The sequence below is a fragment of the Rhamphochromis sp. 'chilingali' genome (assembly GCF_963969265.1).
Source record: "Rhamphochromis sp. 'chilingali' genome assembly, chromosome: 11".
Taxonomy (NCBI): Eukaryota; Metazoa; Chordata; class Actinopteri; order Cichliformes; family Cichlidae; genus Rhamphochromis; species Rhamphochromis sp. 'chilingali'.
This window is the reverse complement of record NC_137938.1, coordinates 24,775,529-24,802,199: the sequence shown is the minus strand read 5'-3', so window position 1 is coordinate 24,802,199 and position 26,671 is coordinate 24,775,529. Positions and strand designations below refer to the sequence as shown.

Here is a 26,671-nt window from a genome sequence, read left to right as displayed (position 1 = left end):
GATGTCCAGTCCCTGTCCCTATCCATGATCCACTTTGGTAACCCTAAAACCAAACAGACAAAAGAAGATTTATTTATTTAATTATTAATTCATTCATCCATATATTTTATTTATGTTGTCGATTTACGTTAAAATGAGCGTGTGTGCTTGTTTCCGCATTGACTGATGACGGACCTCTGTTCTGTCATTGGGCGATCCTGCCTGTTCGCTTTCACTTTCATTCCACCCACTGCTACAGTGCGCATGCTCCTGACAAAGAAACAGCTGCACAGACTCTTGAACTACCTTTATTGTTTACTTTTAGATTGCGTTAAATTTAAAGTCCAGCACGTATGATGATCGCCATCGATGGAGTGAAGAACGGATATAAACAACTCTAGGCAGTAAACTCCTGAATAATGCGGTGGTAGTTGTTGAAATCAAAAGTGAAAGTGCTGTGGTGCACTCAGCAGTTATTTGATATCCTTCTAATTTTAATTTACAAAAAAACTGGGAACACTTGCACTATGGTGGGGATGATGATGGTTATTAAAGTCATTTTAACTGGATACCTCATGACGTGCGTTTATGGTAAGAGCATAAATCTCATTGATTAAGCACTGACTGTAGAGACGTGACTGTGAGCTCGACATTAAAGCTTTTAACAGAAGTATTTGCTGATAACCGAAGAGCTCTGAGAAAAGTGGGTATTTTCTGAACCTCTAATTAACAGTATTTAGGTTAAAATGGCAGCAGAATAATAGAAGGGCTCAATATACCGAAACACCTGAGCTCTCTGATCTTTTCTCTCTATTAGTCCAGACAGTGGTTCTATCTTAAATGCTGGTGCACTAAGATTTTTAAGAACTGTTCTTCTTCTTGTTTCTTCAGCTGATGGAGTTGCAGATGTGGTACTCACCTGCACTCTGGTGGAGGAGGGAGCTGGACTTGGTGGAATGGGAGGCGGTCACTTCACTCGGACTCCAGCCACTCTTATTTTACGAGATGTTGCTGTGGGCCCGGACGAATCACTCGAAGAACTCACTCCGTTTGTTCCTCCCTCCATCCCTGATCCAGACCTCCTCCTGTTTGAGGCCAAAGGTTTTTCCCTTGCCACCTCTTTGTGCAAAGTTTCCTCTAATGTAAGCAGGACTCTGTGATGAACTTCTCTTATTCTTTGTAACAGTATCATCTCCTGAGATCCCCAATGCAAACGTGCTGCTCCATGCAGACTGCAATGAGCAGGAAGTGATGTGCGAATTAAGTAGTTACTCTCCTCGGGGATTCGAGGAAAACTCAGATCGGGTCTTTTTCATGGTGTCCCTCAGTGTGGATGAGGTTGACTTCAGCACTGCGCTGATTCTGGAGACCTTGAAGGTGGAGAAAGACGAGTCAACCCTGATGCAAAGCAAGCTGGCTCTTCCTCTCAGCCAGTCAGGAACTCTGCTTACCGACTGTGAGATCCATAGTTTAATATCACATTTTATACGAAGGAGCTTTATATGGTTTTCTTAGATTACACATCATCCTCAAATGTTTTCTACCCCTCAGTGATATTTGTGGTGTTCACCCACATAAAGTCTGTGTCTGCCCCTCTGAGAAGTGATGTTCTCCTCAACTGTGGCTTCAAGCAGCAGGACACGCCATTAGCACAGGAAGTGGGCATTGAGTGGCGTCTGCAGCACAGAGGTAAAGGCAGGAAGGTGCTTGAAATGAAGAGGGCGCTGGATGATACAGAAGGCAGCACGATAGGTGAGCATTGTAGGTGTTAGCAGGTGTATCTGCATGTGTAATGCAGGGTTTGGCAATGAGAACCTACACTGTTTATTTTAATGGCTTTAAGACTGATGCTACTCAGGATGGTGATAGTTCAATAGTGGCATCCCACTTTACAAATATATGTTTAAAAAAAGGGGCTTTGAATGATTGTTTCTAGTGATCTTAGGAGGATCATTTTAGTGACAGTCTTCTGAATGTTTTCAGTGAGTTTCTAGCCATGGGTTTCTTTATGTATGTAAGTTTTGAACCAAATGTCTGATTTTTATTAATTGTTTAGATAATGGTATTGAGACAAGTGGAAAGGAGACTATAATGTCAATTTTTGACTTTTATTTCAGGCCTGTTGTCACCAAAGATGACCTTTAGCATCTTAGCATTTTTACTATGTTTCTGTAAAGTTGCCACAAAAAGTTATCAGAAAGTTAACTCAAAAGTTATTTGAGATTTTAAAAAATATTCATCCGTGGAGAAGCTAGCAAACAGGAAGTGAGGTCATATGAAAAGATTTTTATGGTATTGGAACCAAACTTTATGGATGTATTTAAAGATTACAAGCAAACAAACAAAAAACAAAACAAAACAAAAAACCACTGAAAAAACAAAATGCATCTGTCTTACTACTATTGCCACCTGTAAAATGAAGATAATTTCACCTTCACCCTTTTTGTACCCCACATTGCTGCTTGTAGTTGTATTTGAATAAATAGATTTTAAATAGGTGTACAAGTTTGTTATTTTATAAATAATTCAGGACCTCAGAAGAACTGTTAAAACATATGAAATCACAGGGACAGTGGGTGATCTCAGTCCTGCACCAGCTCCAGTGTCAGTGTACATATAACTAGATTTGGATTTTAATTACATAAAGTTTTTACATGCCTTTTACATGCCTCCTTTAAAAATACATTTATCTTATAGTTTTAAAGGAGGTCATTTAGGAATTAAATATCTTCGTCCTTTACCCACAATTCACCTCTGTGTATTCATGAAATTCTGCTCTGTAGTTTAGTCTTGCTGAATTACTGACAGACAGGCAGATGCCATTAAAGCACACATGTGGAGATGATGTGAAGAGCACGAACTGAAGAAACATCAAACAATTATTATTCTGTCTGTTTAGTGGACGGTGAGAGGGCGGGCTCAAGCATAAATGCTGCCCAGGTTGTTGGTGAGGGTAACGCGTCTTTGACTCTGACCACGCTGAAGGTTGGAGATGAGGGGACCTACATCTGTACAGTCAGTCTTGGTCCTTTCCACTCCCAGCAGGTCGTTCAACTTCGCATTATTCGTAAGTTTCACTCTGATCTTAATCCTCAGCCGTTGTTTTCTTTGATATTCTGTTAATTCTTCTCTCTTACTTTTCCCCCATAGAACCTCCAGATGTTTCCCTCTCAGTCGAGAAGTTGGTTTTAAAGTCAAGTTCGTCCCAGAAATTAAGTTGTCACAGCAGTAAATACTACCCACTGGATTCTCACGTCAGTAACTGTGTTTTGAGATGTAACTGTTACCCATTACTGTTTTGTAACACCATCCTTTTAAACACCAATCTTATTAGTAACTTTAATATATTATCATGTTTATGAAAGGAGATTTTTTTCTCAATCACAATGAAATAGAGGAATTTAATAGAGAAGTTATTGCAGGCCTTAAACCAGCCTCTCTCTCAAAGTCTCTCTAAGGACGCCTGAAAGTGTAGATATTTTTAAACGTACCAATGCTCTTCATCTTGTTAATGAAAAGTGTCTTTATTTGCTGTTTTGATAATAAGTTATCTTCCATATTTATTCATTTGTGTCCTTTTGAATTGCACTAGCTCCTAAGGCTACATTTAATTGAATGACAGGTCATAATTCTCTGCTCTTTTCTGTTTTTTAGATTGAGTGGTTTTCCCTCTCTCCTACGGACACAGAGCCACAGCTCTTTATAGATCAGGGCTCCCTGTCCAGTCATCGGCAGCACGGTGATGGAACGTTCACCCTGTCCTCTCACATAGCTGTGCCTCCCACCACCGTCCCAGGAACCAAAATCATCTGCAAGGTCTCCCACACAGCTCTAGAAGAACCGCTCTTTGTTAGTGTGGTGGTGGAACCTCCTGAGCCTAGTATGTATATCTATTTAACACTTTTAAAAAAATTTTTTTTACCATTATCAAAGGGTTTTCATTATCTTGCTGAGAGTGGAATATAAATAGATGACAAGTCTGACATTGCTATTTTTATATTTTTCTATAGAAAAAAACTCTGGTTCGGTCCTGAGCTAACAAAATCCTACAGTGGAAGTTTTGGTTCAATCATATAGAAACTGGCAGTTGTAGTTAAACCAGGTGTTTTCCACATTTTCAGTTGGCATTTGGGGCCTTGACGTGTTACAAATGTAACAATTTACAGATCACTTTTAGCACCCTTGATGCACAACACTTTGGTTGACTTTGTGGATGAATTCAACATGACAATTTATTTCAGAAACAGTGTAAACATTTTTTTTCTATTATGAGGGTGATTGTATTTATGTCTGATGTTAACCTTATCCACAAAACCTTTGTGTGTCTCCGCAGATTCCTATTGGTGGATACTGGGCTTCCTGATCATCACTGTACTTTTCTTCTATCAGGTCATGGGATAAATTTCACTTACATCATCGTGACTGGAGACTAGAAAGTTTCTTTGTGTCATTTTAGTGTTTAAGTTATTTTTTTTTAGGTATTCCACTGGTTTGTTCAACTCTTCCAGCTTTCTAGAAACTGAAAAACAAAAGTATAGAATAAAATTAGTCTCAGGAGGTTTACAAATGTGTAATATGTGATCAACAGGTGTATACTAAAATTTATAAATGTGTACAATGATTTGTAAGTTTTGAAGACTCACATGCTCTAATCCACACACAAATACAGAGGAATTGGAACACATGGAAAACTAATTTACAAATGGATATATCAAACCTGAATAAACAGTCAGGACACAAATTTTACAGTTCGACTTTATAAATTTGATAATTTGTACTTTTAGAAAGTTTCCTGTAACATTCTTTATATTCTCACATACAGATCTTTAAATATGCATGCATGAATCCTCTGATATGCACAGTGAGGGTTTGAGACTTCACATTGTGATGTTCACATAGTTCCACAAATGTAAGCTGTGTTCAAGTGCTAGAGAAAACAACTGGTACATCTGGGGTTCCAGTGGATTCATATGTGTGCTTGTTTTAGTTACTATGGATTATGTAGGGTGGAGAGACATCTCTATGGCTCGTCCTCTGAAGTGAATCCACAGGTGCTGACAATTTCTTGTATATTTTGATTATATATGATTAAGTTGATATGGATAACAATCTAGGTTACTATATGGCATCTATGTATGTTTCCTAGTCCAGTGTAATGAGCTGTTCTGTTTATTTATGTGTGGATCGAGCACCCAAGTAGTGAAAAATTTAATCATTGTGCACATTTGTAAATCTTAATTTACGTTTAATTTATATATCATTTGTAAACATTTGGGAAAAAATTTTGCTCCGTACAAAAAACTTTTTGGGGGGGGTGAAAGCTATGCATATGGTAACCGATCTATTTATGACATAGCTGTGAAATTTCTATACATGATACATTTTTTGTTTATTATTTTTAATACCAACCTATTTTTGCACTATGCAAGTTTGAAGCTTGCAATATGCTAAATTGCATTAAAACCCACAGATCACATCCCAAACTATGTTATTCACCAACAGTACAAATTTTATTCATATACGATAACACTGCAATTATACAGTAGCAAACTCCCTTACATGGAATTATTCCCTTCACAGCTTTCAGTATGGTTGTTGTCGGGGGGGCTGTTGTTTGCAGGTAGAAAATAATGGTGTGTAGGGGCAGTAGGCATTTTCATCTTCTGCAGACATGAAAGGTCCACACGATTTGTATTTGAAAGCAGCTAATAGTGCAATTGCACTATGAGTATTTATTACCTGAGACATGGTCTCTGTAATATTTTTGTAAACTATTTACTTTATATTTTTTCCCAGGAGCCCACAAAGGCCCAGAAATTATTTTTTTAAAAGAGCAACAATATTGAAAGCACCTTAAATGAACATAAAGTTGTTTTTCCTTGAATGTAAAATTATGCTTTGAGTATTTGGGGCTTATTTAGACTTTTTTTTTTTGATCAATATAAAGTGGGAAAGGGTTGTTTTTTTCTGTGACTCTACTGAAAAATTGGTATGACTATTTAAACAATCACAGCCTCTTAAATCCCACTTACCTGCTGAATTTACTGTGCATTCAATAATTTAGAAGCCTGGCAGAACTTTGTTTTATATTCTAGTGGAGATCCTGATGCTCCCTGTGACATTTAAGGAGGATGGAGTGATGCTGCCATACAAGCCTTAGTTTGAATGTGTGACTTGGTGTGTAACGTCAGTGAAAGATGGTACATAGACCCAATAAATGTAGATTATTATACTTAAAGTGGGAATTTGAGAAGGTTTTTGTTATACTTCTTATTTTTGGTACTATATATATATTTGTTTTATCCTCCCTTCAGTTTTTGTATGATTTTATTTTATTTTATTGTACCTGTAATATAGAAGGATTATGTAATACTGTGACAATGGTTAAGGAATTTCCACTGATCAATCTTTGTACATTGTGGAATTGATTGAAGTCATTAAAAAAATACAACATCATGAAAAGCTTCATGCTGTTCATAATAAACCCCTCAGTGCAATTACATTTTATTTCTATAGCACCAAATTACAACAAAAGTCTCAAGGTGCTTTATCTTGTAAGGTAAATCCATCCATTCTCTTCTGTTCATCCTTGTCAGAATCCCGGGGAGGCTGGAGCCTATTCAGCTACCATAGTTGTTGGGTACAGCCTGGACAGGGCTAGCACGGAAAGACAGGCAGCCATTTACACTCACACCTATGGACAATTTAGACTCACCAAATTAACCTAACCCCAATAATTACATGTCTTTGGACTGTGGGAGCCACGTGGGAGCCACCTGGGAGAATCCTCATAAACAGAGAGAGAACATGCAAACTCCACGCAGAAGATCCCTGGTCAGACAGTGGACTCGAACCCAGATCCTGTGAGGCAAGTGTTAAAGAACTGGAAAATTGACTTTCATCTGACAAGAGGACTTCGGAGCAACAGTCCATTTCTTCTCTTTTTACCAGAAGACCAAAAAGACACTTTTGACATTGGAACTCATTTCCTAAAGACATCTGTGTGGTGACAGAGACCTCCATCCACTCCTTGTGAAGCTCTTGCAGGTTTTTGAACCAACCTTTCTTAACAATCCTCTCAAACCTGGAGTCACCTCTGTCGCTTTTGCCACAATTTTCCCTTGCAGTCAATTTTCTATAAAGATGCTTCTTTACAGCACTGTGTGAACAGCCAGCCTTTTCAGCAGTGACATCTTGTGGCTTGCCCTCCGTATAGAGGCTGCTCATGATCATCATCTGGACAACAATCACGCCAGCAATCTTCCCCATGATTGTGGTTGTGTGTATTGAACTAGAACAAAAGATGCATATTATTTACAGTATACTGTGTGACTAATAATTTACTCAAACTCTAAATGAAATATTCTAATAATTTGTGAAAGTGGATTTCTGATTTTTGAGACCTAAACATCAAAAGTAAAACGATAAAGGCTTAGAATATTACAATTAATGTCAAATATATAAAGAAATTAAATTATGAAAATTTTGATTTTGTTGAGGAAAAAACTTTTCATTATAGTCTTTTAGTTTTTTAGATGCTATAACACGACCAAAGGATATAATCAAAGTCAGTATGTAGTCACTTCATGATTTCTTTATTGGCATCAGCAAAAAGTGGTAAACATGCATTTGTTCTCCTAAATCCAGTTGCATCTCTTCCAGTAGTTCCAAGTAAATCACAAAACATCTTCTCATGAACCATGTTAACTATCTAATAATATTACTGCACAGTATCATTAGATAATTTTGGCTAACCGCTACAATTATGCATAAATGCCCTTTGCGTTTTATCAACCCTGAATATCAGTCCAAAGTAAGGAAAATAAACTTCATATCCTACAGCCCCTCAAAAAACTTGAAAGAATTTATAAACCTGTTTTCAGGAGCGTAAACTGACAGATGTGTACTATAGTTCTACTCATACAACACGAATAATACTAAGTTTTCATTTTTCACTACAGTAGCAGTTTGTTTGCAGTCTCTGGATATTATTTTACTGTCCAACACAAGTGATCTTAACAAAATGTTGGCAAACTCTTGAGCATTGTTGCATTGCATAAGCAGTAATTATCAGATCAGAAAGACATTGTACATAGGTCCTTTAAACCACTAAGAAAAAAAATGTACAGTCGGCAGTAAGGTTCAGACATGGCAGATACACAGGTTACACAAAAAGGCAAAACTACGGACACCGTTTGCCATGCAGGTTAGAAACAAAAGCTTCACACTGGCCGTTATCATACTGTCGATGACAGATGGGTGCTTTTATGTGAGTCAGCAGTGACGGTGGGACGACCAGGTGGCTCAGGGTTTCTAAAATCATATCCTCTTTCCTCTTTTCCTGCTTTCTGGACAACTTAAACAACAATTAAACACTTTGACAGCACAACTCTCAAAATAACTATATGTCTCTACCTGTTTGAAATGTGGCGCTACACATTCATCTGTCTATGGCTGGGACTCTCTGCAAATCAGAATTAAGAGGCCTTCCTCTGGACTGAAGCAGTTAGTTCATGTATTCGTTAGATTGTCTGTAAGTGCCTGCTCGTGTGACTTAATTGCTGTGCATATTATTACTAAAATGCCACCTCTATGCCTGTGGTATAAACATTCTGCTTTTTCAGTCCGGATTTAAATTTTTACCTATTTATGCAGTAGAAATGTGTTGCAGTACTCCTACTACCTTTCCCTGAATCACTTCCTCCTTTCCTAAACTCTCACACAGTCTCTTTCCCTATTTTGCATTTCTCTTTTCTTGTTATCACTGGAGGTTGCAGAAAAAAAAGACTTAAGTGAGTGAAAGTTAGACAGGAAAGGGAAAAAAATACCAATCAAAGCCTACCAGGTAAAAGTGGAAGAAAGCTTTTAGCTACAATGCTTTGGATCACAGATACACACAAGCACAAACAACAGAAACTAGCATAATCTTAATCTAACATGACCTTGTGTTAGTAAGTAGCAACTGTGGAAGTAGCAGACAGAAGATGTGTGTTAGTTATGCATGTCAGTATCAATTTACAAATGTTGAACTCTCAAAAAAACGTCATATGAATAAGCTTTGGCGTACTCGGTGTAGAAAGACTCTTCTGTACACCCCCCACCAGCGTGCTTAGCCCCACGTGTTCTCCCTCTACCTTCTTTCCTTTTCTTCCTTCCTTCCTCTTTTGACTCTGCCTGCTGTGTCCTTCAATAATACATGAGGTGCAGAGGCAGCGGAGAGTGAGCAAGAGTTCAAGTCAAAACAGTGGAAGAAAGCAGCAAGGAAAGGGAGGGAAAGAGGACGAAGAGAGCAGAGACATCTATAAACACTAATGTAATGTTTAAGTGCAAGATGGTTTGATGGAAGACTGTGTGAAGAGAGGAAGGAGAGGACTGACAAAATTGAGGAGCAGCGCTTGGGTTTCTTTTTTTGCCTCTCCCCTCTCATATTATCCTCAAGTCCATATTCATCTGTACTGATGAGCTGAGCTCAGTGGAAGAAGTATACTGTGAATTAAAGAGAGAGGGAAAGAAGTAATTAGTTTAATGGGTCTGGCAACACGTCATTAAAACTAAACGGGCAGAGGACACACTGACCTCTCCTTATGCAGGAATGTGGGGTTGTTAAAGACGAAATAATATTATGCTAGTGTTGTCTTATATGTATAATATTGATGGGTTTTTTTTACATTAATAAAAAACCCCATCAGTATCAGTTCTAACACTGATGTATTAGTGATTTCTAAATTTCTCACGTGTGCAAGTGGAAATAGCCATGCTGAGTGGGAAGTCGACGCATGATGATTATCTACATTTTGAAAGTAATCAGTTAATTGTGGAAATTTTTGCATCGGTGTCAGAATGAAACTACTTACAGAATATGATTCCAACCACAATAACTCCAATGATACCCATCATGATCATCATCTGAAAAAAAGAGATGAAAATTTTAGACTTCATCCTTTTACAGAAGAATACACGAAGCTGTGTTTTTAGGGTTTCACTATGTTCAAACAGAATAGAAACCAATCTGAACCACAAAACAAAACAATTATGACACTTAAAAGGCTCTTTGTGTTTGTTGTGGCTTAGTTATACAATCCCCTCAGTGTTTAGAGTGAAAACTCCACAATAGCAGATGCCTTTCTCCCATTTCCCCTGAGGTATCACTTCAGTGCTCTACAGCAGCTCATTAACAAATTCCTATGTTGTCCTCTATTCTCTCTGCATGCCAGAACACATACTAATAGGAATTTGTTCATTCTAAGTCAGATGATACCATAGGTTTCTCTCTGTTTTACCAATCTGTGTAAAGGAGCCAGAGTAATGCGCCCACCTTGCAGTTCTTCCACCAGTACTTGTTTTTTAGCTTGGCTGCGCAGCTTTCAAACTGGGAGGCTCCAGCTTGGAGAGCGTCCGCTCTGTCATCCAGCTCTGAAAGCTTCTGGTCCCTTTCCAAAACCTTGTCCACATTCACCCGCATGATATCCACCACCTAGACCAATCCAGCAAGGATGAGAGAGCATTTTTTTTTTTTTGGGGGGGGGGGGGGGGGGGGGGGGTAGTAAAGGAGGAAAATAGATGGGAATGTCGTTTTCGTAAGTGGTAATTCTTCTGCAGTTTGTTGCTCATGCATATTTTACATCAGTGACTTTCTACACAGAATGCATTCTGACCCAGAAGCTCAGAACAGCTCACCTCTTCCACTTGGGCCTGAGTCTGTTGTAGCCTGCGGTTGCTGCTGGTATTGGGAGGGCCAGGAGGTGCGCCAGCTGGGGCTCCATCTGCGCCAGGGGCACCTGGAGCTCCAGGAGCTCCAGCTGGTGGGGCAGCATCTGGGGCAGACCTGACCAAGCACAACAATGAGAGTTTTGTGAGAGAAAGAATTGGATGAAGTCAGAACATTTCACATTCAACAATGGATAGGTTTTTATAAAAATCTGAAAAGAAACTTGAAATATGCTGAGAAGGAAAAATGCCCTGTCTAAAGGCTTGAAAGAGTCAAGAGTGTAATTTGCAGGAAGGGAACCTGCAAATCGCAAACGTAGGCAGAGATGTTAGCAAGAAATGATGAACTAATGGGTCAGTGAGAAAGGGGCGCATAAGAGAGAGTGGGGGAGAGGTTTTTAAAAAAGCTATGTAGGCCACAGGATGGCGGTGGATGAGTAAAGAGAGAGAACGTTTTGGGGAGGAAGAAAAAGAGAAGGCAGATGTTGCTCATGATGGATTACAGAGAGATGGTTGGAAGTGAAAAGAAAAGGTGAAGCAGAACTGAGGAAACGGTTAATCCAGCAGGAGGGGAGAGGAAGGACAATTAAACCTGAGCAAAAAACCTCTGCAGAGGCAGCTGCCAGTTTAATATATGATAAACTAACTCCTGCAGGATGAAAATTTACAATATTTTTAAGAGAAATTCTGCATTAAGGAAGCTACTGATAACCCAGTTTCCTTTAAAAATTCACGTTTTACAGCATTAAACAGATGATGACCCCCAAGTCCCACAAAAACCTTGTAACTCATCCAGCACCACAAAACACGCTGCTTTCTATTAAATCTGACACAAAAACATCCAAAACAACTCATTCAGCCCCGTCTCGGGCTTTGTATGAGACAGAAGTCAACCTCTGAATACATAATTCAGCGAAGCAGTGATGGAATATTTTTCGCTTGCGTCAGCAAAAACCCTTCAAGCTGAAAGTAAATCATCTCACTTCGGACCGCCAGTGGAAGAAAATAAAGAAATGAACACGTTTCAATGTGGGTTCTTCCGCCACCACATATTAGATATCTGCTTTTGTTGTTTTTTTTTTTCTTTTCTTTTCATTTTTTTAAGAGCGCAATGGAAAAGCCGCATTAATACTCACATCTTCTATGCAGCTGTTTGAACTGACTCACGGGCAGCGGAGGAGGGGTGACTGGCTGTGAGGCAGGAGGGTCTGAAGTACAAAGCGAGAGAGAAAAAAACCCCAAAAAGACAGAAGAGACGAAAAAGCGGAGGCACGTGTGCAAAGGAAAGTCCAGATGCTTAATTAGTAAACAGACTGAAGTGGCGCACTGACAGTAAACTGAGGCGGAGGCTCTTGGCGCAGTGGAGCCGATCTTCTAGCGATGCTTTTATACTGCAAGCCGTCACCAAAAGTACTGCAGTACTGAGACACGTATACAGGTCGGGTGATAATTCACTGTGTGACCAGATTAGTGGGCAGGGAATGAAAAAGGAGCGATGCCAGCTCAGGAAGGAAGTACTTCCAAATTATAATCCATGCAAAAGAAATCCACGGATGTTTGTATTCTTGCAGAGCTGCATCCGGCTCCTCCAAGTGATGCTCCCCTCCTAGATCCTGAGACGCAGCACTGATTGGCTGGTTGTTGAGTTGCCTCTTCTGAAAGCTACTGACAGAATACCTGCGATTGAAATAAAATAATAATAATAACAACAATAAAGGGGGAAAGTGCAGTCACAGAGAAATCGGTTGTCTCTGATTGCCTCCTTCACTCTCTCTCTCACTGCGCGCTGTATGCGAGGTACGCGAGTTTTGTCCGTGCAAAGTGGCTCTGTGGGCAACTGCAATAATGCGTCTCTGCTCCTGCCTTCACCACTTGGACTCGTAACGACAGTGCGGCACCCCCTCCCCTCCCTCCCTCTCTCTCCCCTCACACTTTGCAGTACTGCAGCTCTGTGTCGGATAGGGCGGCGGGACGACACTGCGGTACCGTGAATGCCTACAGAGTGTTGACTCGACTGTTTCCTCCCTGGCCTGGGATTCTCCCAGCTCCCTCCTCTTTCTGATCCTGTATCCCATTTCCCTTTGCAACGGCTTTCGTTTGAAAACTAATGGAGTCCTACATCTGAGCCTACCTCTACTATGCTTATATTTTGAATCAAATCTTATGCATATTAAAGTGAGCGGAGTTAGAAAAAGCCTCACGGGAAATAAAAAAGGTCAGTAGAGCAATGAAGTGAAACATACTAGAATGTGACGCTCTTCAGATGTTAAAAAGAAAATTACAGTTAAGCAGTATGTCCAAAAGGTCTTGTTTAGGATGTCACATTTAGTCTCATTGAGACTAAATGTGACCTTTTCAAGGTTCCTTACAATAACTTGCATTTGTCTAAGCTGCAAGAACAGCTTTGAAGAGTTTATTCAAAATTTGATGACGTATATGGAGAAAAATTAAGAAGTAATCTGTTTTGCAAATACATTTGCTTTTTGTCCCATGACACTATGGAGACAGATGTTTTTTTGCACACTGGGGAAGTGCTTTCCCTGTTTTAACACAAGTGCCCACATGAGGAACTTCACCTGCACTGAGCCTCCACCTCCACCCTATCAAACACCCTGGGAGTGAACTGGAGTGTGGGAAAAAGCCTTCTTATGGTTGAACACCAATGAGCGAGCTCAGCAGTGCTCTGGAGTAGGAGAAAATTGCTGCATGCAGAGTCCACTGTCTCACTGAAACTCTTCTCAGACAATGGAGTCCCATTAGCCTTGAAATGGTAGATCATGTGCATTATGTTTAGGCATTTCCATTGTTTCAGACATAACATTAAAACCATCTGCCTAATATTTTGATCCTAAAAAACGAACAAACAAAAAAACACCAACCCCACAGAAACTCTGAGGCTGTCCTGTGGCTTCTGTGAAACCTGTATTGGATTAGCTTGGGGGAGTTTGGGGAGCAAGTTTGCAGAGCACACTAACACTTCTATTGTGGAGGACCTTGGCTAAAAGCTTGGTTTGTAACAATGTAATACCTTCGGTGGCACATGCCAAAGTAACATCATAGTACAATCAGGACCCAAACTTACCCATCAGCTTACTGCGATAACGAGATGATCAACAGGCGAGGCAAATGTATTCACACAGCACAAAGACTAGTCATTCAAGGTCCTTTACAAGGTGAAACTATTACTCGCTTCACTTGATAAAAGTTAAAGCTCTGAAAGTTTCTCAGACCTCAAACTAACTCAAGAAACCCTCCAAATGATTTTTGTATTAAACGTCTGAATTTATCAGTTACTTCAACAGGTCATTTCATCCTAAGCTTTTTCTGACTTTTGCACTAGAGCCTATTTTCACGAAGTAATCCCATGATATCATTTTTAATTACAGACTGACTAGTTCAGCTTTATCTGAATGTTCGTTGGGTCTCGAGGAATAAAAAGCCACAAATTCCAGTCCATTTAAAATTTATTTTCAGGTTTTAGTAGCATTTATTTTGAATCAGTTACTGATAAGAAATGAATAATGCACATTCAGTCTGAAACACACAATAACCTAGAAAAATGGAAACAGAGCACAGTGACAGCATGAAATCACACCAACAGACTGACACAGTCCTTCTTGGCTGCTCTGCACTTTGTTCAGCATTAGCGATGTTTGCCAGTGCGGTTGAAGCGTCTATAGAGGAAGCGTATCCTCTTTTCCAAGTTGTGCCTGTCCTGAGTCATCATTCTGTCTCCCACCATCTTCTTTTTTCTAATTGCCCGCTGCAGTTCATTACCTTTGAAAGCTTTCAGCCAGCAGGGGGCAACAATTAGGTCTTTAGGATGAGCTTTAAAGTCCCCTGTAGAAAGAGCACGAAGAGAGAGAGACAGTTTATGTGAAAGAAAAAAAAAGTGTGCTGTGGGAGAGGCAAAACTGGTCAAATGAACAGCAAAGCAAGGCACCATATCAGATTAAATGTCGGATCATCATAGATTTGTTCACCTACGCTCATACCCAGCTTATCTTATCACACCATCTCCTGCCAATTTACTGTGCGGATGTTGAGAATACTGTAAGACTGTATGCACACACGCACACGCGCACGTGCACACGCACACGCACACACACACACAGTCAGCCCTTAAGACAAGTTAAGTTACTCATTATGACTTAGAAACAGCAAACTAACCATCCAACAGTTGTACAGTACATCCTCTTAATTTTCTTGGATGCTGAGGATACTCACCCAAGATTCCTATGTTATCATAAACTCCATACATGCTCCTCTTCTCAGTCCATCTGTCCACCTTTTTCGGCTGAGGGATGGCGTGCATCCTGATCTGACAGCATGTACCTGAAAACAGCACACAGTAGCACAAAGTGCTTGTTCACATTTGGGGAAAATAGTCTATTTTGTTCTCTAAACAATTTGCAGATTACTCGATGTGCTCATTCACATTAAATGATTCAAATCAAAGGTATCAAATACAAAAGCTAATGTACACTTTATGCACCATGTTGTTCACAGACTCAATGAATCAGCATATATATGGCTCCATACATACAGTACAAATAAACACATAACATTTCTTCTACTCCCAGACAATTAAATTATTTGAAAATATTTAACATCCAGGTTACTAGAAAATTATAAGAATAACTTTACCAGGTAGCCATATTGGAACAGATGTTTACTAATGACTCAATAGATACCAGAGAAACTTTTTAAACACACTCATGGGAAAAGTGTGATTCGTGCACCGCAGGTCCGGGGTGGTTTGAGTTTGTTCTGTTTCTTGTTGAGGAAAATATAACTGTTGTTCTTGACAGCAGAGGTCGCTCACGACTTCAATTTCTATGTGAACCTAATTTTTTGTCTTGTTTATTTGGTAACGTGTAATTGCTTAGAGCTTTAAAAAGGTCGTGTTCATATCGTGCTGGTCTGACTTGTGGACGACATTTAAATGATTCGAACATGCGTGACTTTATTTGAACAAATAAAATGAGGCAGTGCAAAGAGTAAGCAGGTCGTCTTTTTGGAGTCCACATAAATGTTTCTACACAAAATATCAGATGCGACAAATGCTCATATAAAAACATGTTGGAATGTGGAATGTTCAGTGAAGCAGGCAGATAGAGCAGATATTCCTTTTACTAGCTCATCTTTAAGTTATCTTAATTATATCCTACAAGTGTCCAACTGTTCCCGGTGAACATTTCATCATGATATTGAATGGAATATGCTAACACACCATGTGTTTGTCGGGCAGTGTAGGCCCATTTCTACTGAGCTGAGAGCGACTAAAAAGTGAGAATGGAGGGAATGATTCATGAATATCCATCACAGCACGCATCAGCATCATAGCTTCAATGTCCTCTTTCTCACAACTGATGATGATGTTGATGATCATGAGAGGTAGTGCCGTTAACTAGAGGTTGTAAACACAACTAACTGGCAGTGACGGAGTGATGACAGGGTGGCTTGGGGTTGCAGTTTTGCCGCCTCAGCTTCAAAGAAACAACTCAGGCTTCTGTAAATGACACTGATGATATTTCTGAACAACAAACACTCGGTGTGGAGAAAATGTTTTTTTATATATAGATATAGATAGATATGCAGTTTTGGACTATTGGACAATTTCTGGTCTTTTTTTATTTTATGCTAACTGTGCATACTTTTTACCTTACAGTGGCACATATTACACTAACAGTGTAAAGAGTGACATAAAATCCACAGTCTGTGCACTACTCTCAAAAACAGTGCTTAAATGAGGCCAGCCTACATTAAAACTACCCTGCATTTGGAGAAAAATATATAAAGAAAAATCTGTCAAACTTATAACTCTTAAAATGCCTTAAAATAAAAATAAATACAATAAAAGTTCAATTCATGTCACTATAATTTAACCCAAACAACAGAAATGCCTCCCCTTTTTAACCCCTACTCCCATTTTTTTGGGTGAAATTACAGTGAAATTCCCACTCAAATCAAATTTAGAGAGGTTATGCACTGACTGGACAAAAATCCCCTTTTTCTGATTTATCAAGCTATCTTAACTCTTTCCCCCACACCTGTATGTGTTTTGAATCCCATATATACGCACATAAAATAAAAGATTAAGTTTAACAACCATTAAAATGTGTTCCAGGTTTTTCTAATGAATAGCCCTAGTAATACCACGTAGGAAGAGATTAACCCCACTAACTTCTGATGGACATCTAGTCATTTTGTTCAGGAAGCCCTATATACAGTGGGGCAAAAAAGTATTTAGTCAGCCACCGATTGTGCAAGTTCCCCCACTTAAAATGATGACAGAGGTCAGTAATTTGCACCAGAGGTACACTTCAACTGTGAGAGACAGAATGTGAAAAAAAAAAAATCCATGAATCCACATGGTAGGATTTGTAAAGAATTTATTCGTAAATCAGGGTGGAAAATAAGTATTTGGTCAATAACAAAAATACAACTCAATACTTTGTAACATAACCTTTGTTGGCAATAACAGAGGTCAAACGTTTACTATAGGTCTTTACCAGGTTTGCACACACAGTAGCTGGTATTTTGGCCCATTCCTCCATGCAGATCTTCTCGAGAGCAGTGATGTTTTGGGGCTGTCGCCGAGCAACACGGACTTTCAACTCCCGCCACAGATTTTCTATGGGGTTGAGGTCTGGAGACTGGCTAGGCCACTCCAGGACTTTCAAATGCTTCTTACGGAGCCACTCCTTTGTTGCCCGGGCGGTGTGTTTTGGATCATTGTCATGTTGGAAGACCCAGCCTCGTTTCATCTTCAAAGTTCTCACTGATGGAAGGAGGTTTTGGCTTAAAATCTCACGATACATGGCCCCATTCATTCTGTCCTTAACACGGATCAGTCGTCCTGTCCCCTTGGCAGAAAAACAGCCCCATAGCATGATGTTTCCACCCCCATGCTTCACAGTAGGTATGGTGTTCTTGGGATGCAACTCAGTATTCTTCTTCCTCCAAACACGACGAGTTGAGTTTATACCAAAAAGTTCTACTTTGGTTTCATCTGACCACATGACATTCTCCCAATCCTCTGCTGTATCATCCATGTGCTCTCTGGCAAACTTCAGACGGGCCTGGACATGCACTGGCTTCAGCAGCGGAACACGTCTGGCACTGCGGGATTTGATTCCCTGCCGTTGTAGTGTGTTACTGATGGTGACCTTTGTTACTTTGGTCCCAGCTCTCTGCAGGTCATTCACCAGGTCCCCCCCGTGTGGTTCTGGGATCTTTGCTCACCGTTCTCATGATCATTTTGACCCCACGGGATGAGATCTTGCGTGGAGCCCCAGATCGAGGGAGATTATCAGTGGTCTTGTATGTCTTCCATTTTCTGATGGTTGCTCCCACAGTTGATTTTTTCACACCAAGCTGCTTGCCTATTGTAGATTCACTCTTCCCAGTCTGGTGCAGGTCTACAATACTTTTCCTGGTGTCCTTCGAAAGCTCTTTGGTCTTGGCCATGGCGGAGTTTGGAGTCTGACTGTTTGAGGCTGTGTCAGGTGTCTTTTATAGAGATGATGAGTTCAAACAGGTGCCATTCATACAGGTAACGAGTGGGGGACAGAAAAGCTTCTTACAGAAGACGTTACAGGTCTGTGAGAGCCAGAGATTTTCCTTGTTTGAGGTGACCAAATACTTATTTTCCACCCTGATTTACGAATAAATTCTTTACAAATCCTACCATGTGGATTCATGGATTTTTTTTTCACATTCTGTCTCTCACAGTTGCAGTGTACCTCTGGTGCAAATTACTGACCTCTGTCATCATTTTAAGTGGGGGAACTTGCACAATCGGTGGCTGACTAAATACTTTTTTGCCCCACTGTATGACAGAAACCGCTCGGGTCAGAAAAGAGAAACAGGGCTAATAGGGGTCCAAGGAGGAAAGAGTTAAAATCCCTATACAACTTTGAAAGCTTGATTTCATGAGATCCCATCCCTAAGATAGTTTGAGTCTAACTTGTTTTTTGTTACTGAAATCAAGAAAATTCATGCAGGCACACGCAGAATGTCACATTCACACCGACATTCGTACAAACATGTTTTAATCTGCGCCAAGTGCATGCTGTCTTATTTCCAAGGATACTTTGGCCGAAGCAATCAGGGGTCAAACCAGAAATCTTCCGAGTAATAGACGACTTGCTTTACTTCCTGAGTTCAGGTTACCAGTTGCTACTGGAACCAGTGAGACAACTCACCTGTAGAAATGGTCCTGACGGTGTGCAGCAGCGTCCCAGCAGACTGACAGTAGGACGCCCCAGCTCTCAGCAGACCTCCCAGCAGAGACATGTCCACAGTTTTCTGCCAGAAGTTGTTAACAGATCATTTAGATGAAACTTGAAGTCAACGCTCATAAAATTCAGAGTATTTTTTAAAGTTTACTGTTCCTTCTTTAAACACGGCATCAGTTTCTTTAACCATCTTTACGGTGACCCTTAGCTTTAGCTTCAGCTAGCACATTACATTGAAGTCAGTGTTTCGACCATTACCTGTTTCCACGCGTGTTCAGAATCTTATGCCACTCGAGTCCTTTGTTTATATCGCAGCTAAGGATCACTTACGAACATGCAACGCTTTAAAATGTTTGTTATTGACGCTTCGACATGCTCTGTGTGGCGGCTTCCATCTTTACTCTGTGTCCCATAATTCAACGCGGCAGTACCGTGTTGTCTGTAGAGAAGCGCAAAGGAAGAGTTTTATTATTGTCTTTGCAACTTTTTACTACGAATTCTACCCAGTAGGGGGAGATAGGCCTGTCGATACCCGAGTAAATAGGTAAGTTAAGTTTATTTAAAGCGCTTTATACAGAAAACTGGGAATAATCACAATAAACATTAAAACTGTTAAAAGTGATAGAGAATTAAAAAAACAGTTATACAAATAATAACAAAAGAACATCAATAGAAGGCCTGGATAAGCCTTGTTCTTAAAGGAGTCTACAGAGCATTACATGTTTTAATATATCTAAAAGTAATTTTCAATTAAAAGTTAAATGCCAGGTGAGGAGAAATCAGAAGTTGGAGAGAATGGCACTCACTAGGATTTAGTTATGTGAAATGTGTTTAACATCTTTTGTATTTACTTTTCGAACAAAACAGAATAAAACTGAATGCCTTTATTTGTGTTTCTACAGATAACGAGCGTCTTCCTGAGCCGTGCACAAGTGAGACACATTAAGCAGAAAAACTTCAAGCAACTTCTAAAAAAAGCCTTGCTTTAACAAAATTTAAAAATATATAAACGGGATAGAAATTAGAAAAATAGGACAGGTATAAGTTAAAATCCACACACACCATACACATTTATGAATTTATGAACACACACGCAAATATCACCTGTGAAGTCCTTGGCGATATTGCACAAGGATGCTGTGCGTGGCGGCAGTGTGCAGTTTAATGCAGGCCTTTATTGATCTCTAGCACCATCCAAGTGGCAACAGAAAGAAAAGGTGGTTGCCAGGATGAGAAGAGTCCTTGTTGTTGTTTGTGGCACGACTTGTAGCTGTGCTTCTAGCTGAGTGACAGTGGTTTTCTTTTCTGATGTTTTGTTTCTGTCAACGGCCTTTTTGTCATCTCCAGTGAAGATGGTGTTTCACACCAAAATGCCATAGTGGAGTAGAATAACACCAGCAGCTGTTTGGTCAGCTTGTTTCTCCTCACTGTGCTTAAGATACAGCTCTGCACGGTTTTCTTAAAGTCCTGTTTGTGCTGAGGAATTTAAAGTTGGAACATTTTCCACATTGTCTCCACCTTTGTTCAATGGAGCAGGATTCTCTTTCTGTCTGCTGAAGCTGATGATCATCTGTTTTGTTTTGGAGGTGTTAAACGCCAGGTTATTGATGGAACAACATCAGTCGCTTTGCAAATCATGCCTGTAAACAGCCTCATAACAATTACGTGCAACCCTGTGGTGTCATCTGCAAGCTGAGTGCAGTGGGTTGGTGTGAAATCGTGGGTGCACAAGGAGTAGAGAAGTGTGTTTAGCTTTCAGCCCCGAGGGGCTTCTGTGCTGGGAAACTGTTGCTGTTTTGTTATGAAACATCTGCATGTGAAGTCTATGTGCAACATAATTATATATGTGTCCTGATGTTCACATTCAGCCGCCCTCCTATAAGTTCGTACAACACTGGACTTTACGGTAAAAAGGGACTGAAAAGCAGAAAATAAGACAGGTGAATTCTTGCACTGAAAAACATCTGGGGGAAAAAAGAATACATTTTATTGCAAACCTCATAAGTGCTATTGCAAATCAGACAATCCATGCAGGCTGAGTAGCCCATTGCAAATTTCAATATCATTTAGTTTTTCTCATTTATGTAAATGAAAACAAAAAAACCCCAATATAACACAACAAATGTCATCAGCAACACAATCTACAGTCTGGTTAAAAACTAACAAACATACTGCAGGAATTCTGCATTTGTGGTATTTGGTTGGTGTGCCTAAAAAACTGGCAAAAACCACAAATTGATTGATGAGATTTGGTGCTGAGCCTGCAGCTGCAAACATTCAGGCTGTTTTTGCCTATTTTGCCTTTTTCTCTCTCTCATTCACACACGCATACGCACTCAGATGACATCAGTGACAGATGCTGATACTTTCAGTCTTACTGTTGCAAAGAGCTGAATGGAATAATTTGTCTTTTTCAAAGAAATAAGACCAGCACAGTTGATCTTTGTCTGTATTTCATTATTGGTAATGCGGCAGACACTATGTGGAAATTTAGCCCAAACAAAACATCATCAAACATTAGATTCCATTCACATTTAGCATAACCACAGAGCAATACTGTGTGCAGAGAAGGCTTACTGCTTTACTGTAAACATGCAACCTTAATTTAACTTTGACTTCAATTTAGATTAAATGTGCAAAAAAACAAAACAAAACCCAAAAACAATTTTTAAAAAAGTGTCAAAAAGTGCAGCTTTGTTTGTGTATATATGTTGAGGTAATGCTTAAAAAACACGAATCAGATATTTTTCAGCAAGCCCGAAGTGTAATTTTGGAAAAATATTTTGCCACGCACTCGGTTTTTGCATCGCAGTACAGCGTTAAGTTCCCTTACACTGTTGCTCTGAATGCCGGCGCAAATAAAATGCTGACATAAGAAAATGTAAAGAATTTCTCAGCAGAGCCGCATGTTTTATCTGCACTCTGCTTCCTGCCAGTAAAACCCAGTGCAAAGATATTTCAGCATAAGCAAATACAGAATATGTGACCCTGCTATAATTCAGTCAGTTACTGAAATTAAACCGCAGAACTATCGACAATAACAGAAAACATTCATTCTCTACTAAAGGTTGTGAAATGCTGCTGTGAGTTTAGAAAATGGACAACGAGGAGAGATAATTGTTCTTGACACGGGAACAAACTACTCATCTGCCGTACTTGTACAGAAGGAGTCTGATTTGACTATTTTCCAAAGTAATCTCTATTAGCATATTCGTCTGCATCCCTTCAAGCTCAAAGAGCAGTAGTTTCCATGTGAGGGGTGTTTTCCTTCAGGGTAACATCATCACATATTCAGATACGGTGGAGATGAATAAACGACAGCTGAGGGAAAGACCACCTCACAGCACTGAGTAACACGCTGAGAGGTGCCCCCTGCTCTCTCAGGGTGTTTTTCAAACCAAAGCCTCAAGATCAAATAAACAAAACAGTGATTTCAATTTGAAGGCCGACAAAGGAAGTTCAGTGTGGATGAGATGAAAGGATTACAATATCAGTCACACAAAAGTCACATGGCTCTCACCAAGGAAAATGTCTTACCAAGATGAAGAAAAACAGCCCTGAGGTTTCACCCACATGTTCTCAGGTATATCTGGGTAACTGTCTGAGTTTCTCTTTCTTTCTATGCATGCACGCATCTATCTATCTATCTATCTATCTATCTATCTATCTATCTATCTATCTATCTATCTATCTATCTATCTATCTATCTATCTATCTATCTATCTATCTATCTATCTATCTATCTATCTATCTATCTATCTATCTATCTATCTATCTATCTATCTATCTATCTATCTATCTATCTATCTATCTATCTATCTATCTAGCCTGTACTTTAATACAGTGTATTTGATGTTAATAAAAGGAGATTCAGGTAGCTTCACACACAAGTGGATTGATGCCTGGTGATATTTTCTTTGTTTAATGTGAGCCTAGCCTGTATTCTGTATTGTCTGTTGTCATGTACTGACGTGCTGAATAATGAATAATTAAACAGAAAATGTGTAATTATTTAACTATACAGCAGAGTGAAAAACAACACATAGAAATAGTTCTAAAGGTAAAACGAACAGATAGTATATATTTATTATACTGACATTTTACTGACACCACACCCGCAGCAGCAATTCTTTGTGTGGTACATCTAAATGTATTTACACACGACATCAAACAGAACAAAAATATAAACCACACTTTGTCAAAGCAAGCCCTGTTTAGCAGCATCACTTGTCAGGTGGCTGAAGTATTCAGTGAGGCAGACATTCCCTTTACCGTCTCACCTCTACGTTATCTTAATGATCTCCTACAAGTGTCTAACTCCTCTGACGAGATTCAGGGGAAGAGCTGTAATCGGTGTATTTCCTCTAACCTGACAGTATTCCCTGTGAGCATTTCATCTTGATATTGAATGGAATATGCTAAAACGGTACGTGTTTGTCTGGCAGTGTAGGCCCGTTTCTACTGAGCTGAGAGCCACTAAAAAATGAGAATGGAGGGAATGATTCACTTTCATGAATATCCTTCACAAGAAGATACCATAAATGTCCTCATTCTCAAACTGGAGATGATGATGATCATGATGATGATCGTGAGTAGTGGAGCTAACTAGTGGTTGTAAACAAAACTAACTGGAAGTGACGAGATCATGACAAGTAGTTTGGTGTTGCAGTTTTGCCATCTCGGTTTCAAAACAGCAACTCGAGCTTCCGTGAATGATGCTGAAGATATTCTAAACACTTGCTGTGGAGTAAATGTTGTATATACACATTATTGTTTATTTGTCCCCAAACTTTGTGTAACATAAGTGACTTTTAGAGGTATAAATACAGAATATCTTACCGTCCATGGTTTCATACTGTATGTTTCTTGTGTATTCGTTGGTTTAGAAATTCAATAATCGAACATACTTTTACAGAGTGATTGACGCAAAAGAAACAGGAAATACATTAGAGAGAATCCGTGGGAGGAAGTGGGGCTCCCTGTTTACATCTCTGTCTTATAGTTTCCAGGCTGACAAAGAAAGACCGCAAGAACGCTTGGCGTGTAGCTGAAGTCACATGATCAGCAGAGGAACTACCAGACGCCCTGCCTTCGGTACCTTCCCACGGGCTGATATATAAACCTCTTCAACCCACATCGCAAAAACATACCAGAAAAGGCAGCGCTTGAAGAGAAAGGCAGAGTTTAAGAGTTTGTGGATACAAAACCAAAATGAACAAAACAAACTTGTTGGATTTTTTTATCTTTGGGATGGTTTCCATTCTTATAACAGGTAACTGTGTGATCAACTCAAAAGCAAATCTGCGCTAAAATGCAATTTAAAAAAAAATTGAAGTTAATTTCATGTTTTTCTTCACACAGGCTCCAGATGTGAGGCGATACACAGTGAAGTATTTGCTGCAGAAGGCTCGGATGTTGTACTACCCTGTAAATACCCTGCAATACTGATCAGCAGTCCACCTGCGATTGTCTGGAGTCATAAGGAGAAAGGGTAAGATGAAACTTCTCCTTTTTTCTTTTTTTTTTACATTTTTGCTATTCTCTTTCACTTTTCATCTGCAGATTAATCAGCTTTAACCCCTTAAACAACAACAAACTCCTTCCTCATTCACTAATAAAAGACTTGTATCTATTTGTTGATGACTCTGGATTGTTGTGATTCCCTTTCATCTACAGCACTATTTGGAGGAAGGAACGGAGCGGTCTGGAATACCGCGGCTCTCGATGGTCCCAACGTGTGCAGTGCCCCCACCTCCAGCTTGATAGTGGCACATTCAGCATTCAGATAAACAACGTGACAGAGGACGTTGTTGGACTTTATTCCTGTAAAGTGGACCTTAGAAACCAAGTGATTGAAAAGCAGGTCATGCTCAGACTTATTAAAGGTAAGAAGCACTAATTGAGCACGCCTACACTCACTAATTACAAAAGACCACAGAGCTTTTTACCATATAAAAAAGTAATATTTATTTGTGATATAAAAATGTGACCAATAAAATAAATATTAAACATTTGTAATATGTAGTATTTACTGTAAATTGACAGAAATCTCACTCTCTTCATTTACAGTGTCCTTTTCTCCACCGGCTCCCCTCTCTGGGAGCAACACTCAACTGTCTTGTGCTTTGAAACCTTGGCGTCATGGCGTCTCTGTGGAGTGGATGTTAAACAACAATCCATATTTGCCTCAGGCTAAAACCGGCTTGCACGGCGACAAAGTTTCAAGGGTTTTAAGAGTCACCGAGAAAGAGAGCGGAACCTGGACCTGCGTCGTGACGTACAAAGGAGAAAAGGGCCAAGCTTCAGCAGCTCTGGATGTGAAAGGTGAAATATTAAGCTGGACAACTGATTTATGAAGCTGTTGGATAAAGCATTTTGTGCTCTTAACAATTTTCTTTCTTTCTTTCCTGCACAGGAATCATCCAACCACCCAAAGATAACGCCAAGGTTTACGCTACTGTGGGGTCTCCGGTCACTCTCCCCTGTGTGTTTTCCTCTGGTTTAAGAACTTTGAGCGCAGGCTGGGAGAAAATCAATCCTGTGTCTCCATCCACCCGCGATCTCCAACTGCTTTCTTTGGCTTCGTCCTCACCTGATCGGCTCCGCTGGGATAGGTCTATCCGTATTAATGAGGTCACATACGAGGACGAGGGAAAGTACAGATGTAGTGGGAATGTAGGAGAGCAAAGGTTGACTCGGACTTTGCAGCTCGTTGTTGCTAAAAGTAAGTTTGTGATCTTTCAGTTTGAGGGAAAATTCAATGCACTTGTATTTTTGATATAAAATCATTTCTCTTGTTTCTTTTCTCAGTCGTCCGCTTAAAGCAAAAATACTCAACGACGCTGACCTGCCAGCTGAGCGATGCAAGCGAGGTCACCGAATACGAGTGGGCTCATGTGACCTACGATGAAAATGGCACCGCGGTTGTTGGGTCCATCCAGAAGGGAAAGGATATAATCATTACCGACGGGTCAGAGGAGAGCTGGGGCGAATGGACATGTAGTTTCTATGGGCAAGATGGCCTTTTGGGGAATGTGACATACAATACTCATCTGATGAGTAAGTTCTCATTTTTGGTGTTTTTCTACTTCTGCTGTGCTAAAAAATAAATATTAACTATAAAGAACATTAAAACCTTTTTTTAAATGTTTATTTTATATTTTTGCAGGTGGTCTGAGCGGACAGAAATCCTCAAGCGCATCAAATAACACCGCCACAGTGGTCGGCCTCAGCTTTCTCCTCATTGTTCTGCTCCTCATTGTGGCTCAGATGTACAAGAACCGCCAAAGGGTAAAAAAAACAAAATTTGTAATTTTGAAAAATCGCATAGAATAAATATGAAAGCGTGCATTCACAGATTATATCTGTAGAGATTACCTCAAATAACGCTGTACATCTCTTCCCCACAGAGGAAAAGGATCTTTCAGTATCCCGCCCTGGAGACCATTGTTCATACCATCTCCAACGAGCGGGAGGAGAGAGAAAGGAACCGGGAGAAAATCTAAGGACACATAAAATTCGAGGCTTCGCTGGAAGAATTTCAGAGCACTAAATTGAAGCAAAATCTCTTGCCGCCTGCAATATGTTGAGAGACTCTTGTTTACACAGATTTTGTAAATATTTTCAGAGCAGATACTGTAGCAATGCTGTTTCATTCGAACAAAAATGAAATGCACTATATCCTGTGTTTCAGCTGTGCATGTTTTAAACTGTTGTATGTGTGACGATTTACATTTGCTTTT

General features: G+C 39.8%; 4 protein-coding genes across 4 annotated transcripts; 2 read left to right on the top strand and 2 right to left on the bottom strand.

Annotated features, from left to right (window-relative positions):
- The first annotated feature begins 349 nt into the window (after nucleotides 1-349).
- tapbpl (TAP binding protein like) lies at nucleotides 350-4,740 on the top strand. The gene is made up of 8 exons (XM_080896804.1): nucleotides 350-570; nucleotides 871-1,080; nucleotides 1,166-1,435; nucleotides 1,531-1,731; nucleotides 2,879-3,046; nucleotides 3,130-3,233; nucleotides 3,634-3,859; nucleotides 4,313-4,740. The coding sequence occupies exons 1-8, from the start codon at nucleotides 507-509 to the stop codon at nucleotides 4,378-4,380; spliced, it is 1,311 nt and encodes a 436-aa protein (XP_080752930.1). The 5' UTR covers nucleotides 350-506; the 3' UTR covers nucleotides 4,381-4,740.
- Nucleotides 4,741-7,559: 2,819 nt separating this feature from the next.
- On the bottom strand, nucleotides 7,560-12,569 carry LOC308406559 (synaptobrevin-like). The gene is made up of 5 exons (XM_080897639.1): nucleotides 11,823-12,569; nucleotides 10,657-10,804; nucleotides 10,295-10,453; nucleotides 9,834-9,885; nucleotides 7,560-9,465 (listed from the first exon to the last, which is right to left on the bottom strand). Coding segments are annotated over exons 1-5 (378 nt in total). The 5' UTR covers nucleotides 11,825-12,569; the 3' UTR covers nucleotides 7,560-9,448.
- A 1,568-nt stretch (nucleotides 12,570-14,137) lies between these two features.
- Nucleotides 14,138-19,364, bottom strand: mrpl51 (mitochondrial ribosomal protein L51). Its single transcript, XM_080896322.1, has 4 exons — nucleotides 19,188-19,364; nucleotides 18,897-18,999; nucleotides 14,914-15,021; nucleotides 14,138-14,526 (listed from the first exon to the last, which is right to left on the bottom strand). Exons 2-4 carry the CDS (start codon nucleotides 18,985-18,987, stop codon nucleotides 14,330-14,332), a joined length of 396 nt encoding a protein of 131 aa, XP_080752448.1. The 5' UTR covers nucleotides 18,988-18,999; nucleotides 19,188-19,364; the 3' UTR covers nucleotides 14,138-14,329.
- A 4,718-nt stretch (nucleotides 19,365-24,082) lies between these two features.
- lag3 (lymphocyte activating 3) lies at nucleotides 24,083-26,541 on the top strand. The gene is made up of 8 exons (XM_080896832.1): nucleotides 24,083-24,201; nucleotides 24,291-24,420; nucleotides 24,606-24,814; nucleotides 24,999-25,253; nucleotides 25,318-25,653; nucleotides 25,740-25,988; nucleotides 26,098-26,219; nucleotides 26,339-26,541. The coding sequence occupies exons 1-8, from the start codon at nucleotides 24,141-24,143 to the stop codon at nucleotides 26,432-26,434; spliced, it is 1,458 nt and encodes a 485-aa protein (XP_080752958.1). The 5' UTR covers nucleotides 24,083-24,140; the 3' UTR covers nucleotides 26,435-26,541.
- The last annotated feature ends 130 nt before the right edge of the window (nucleotides 26,542-26,671 follow it).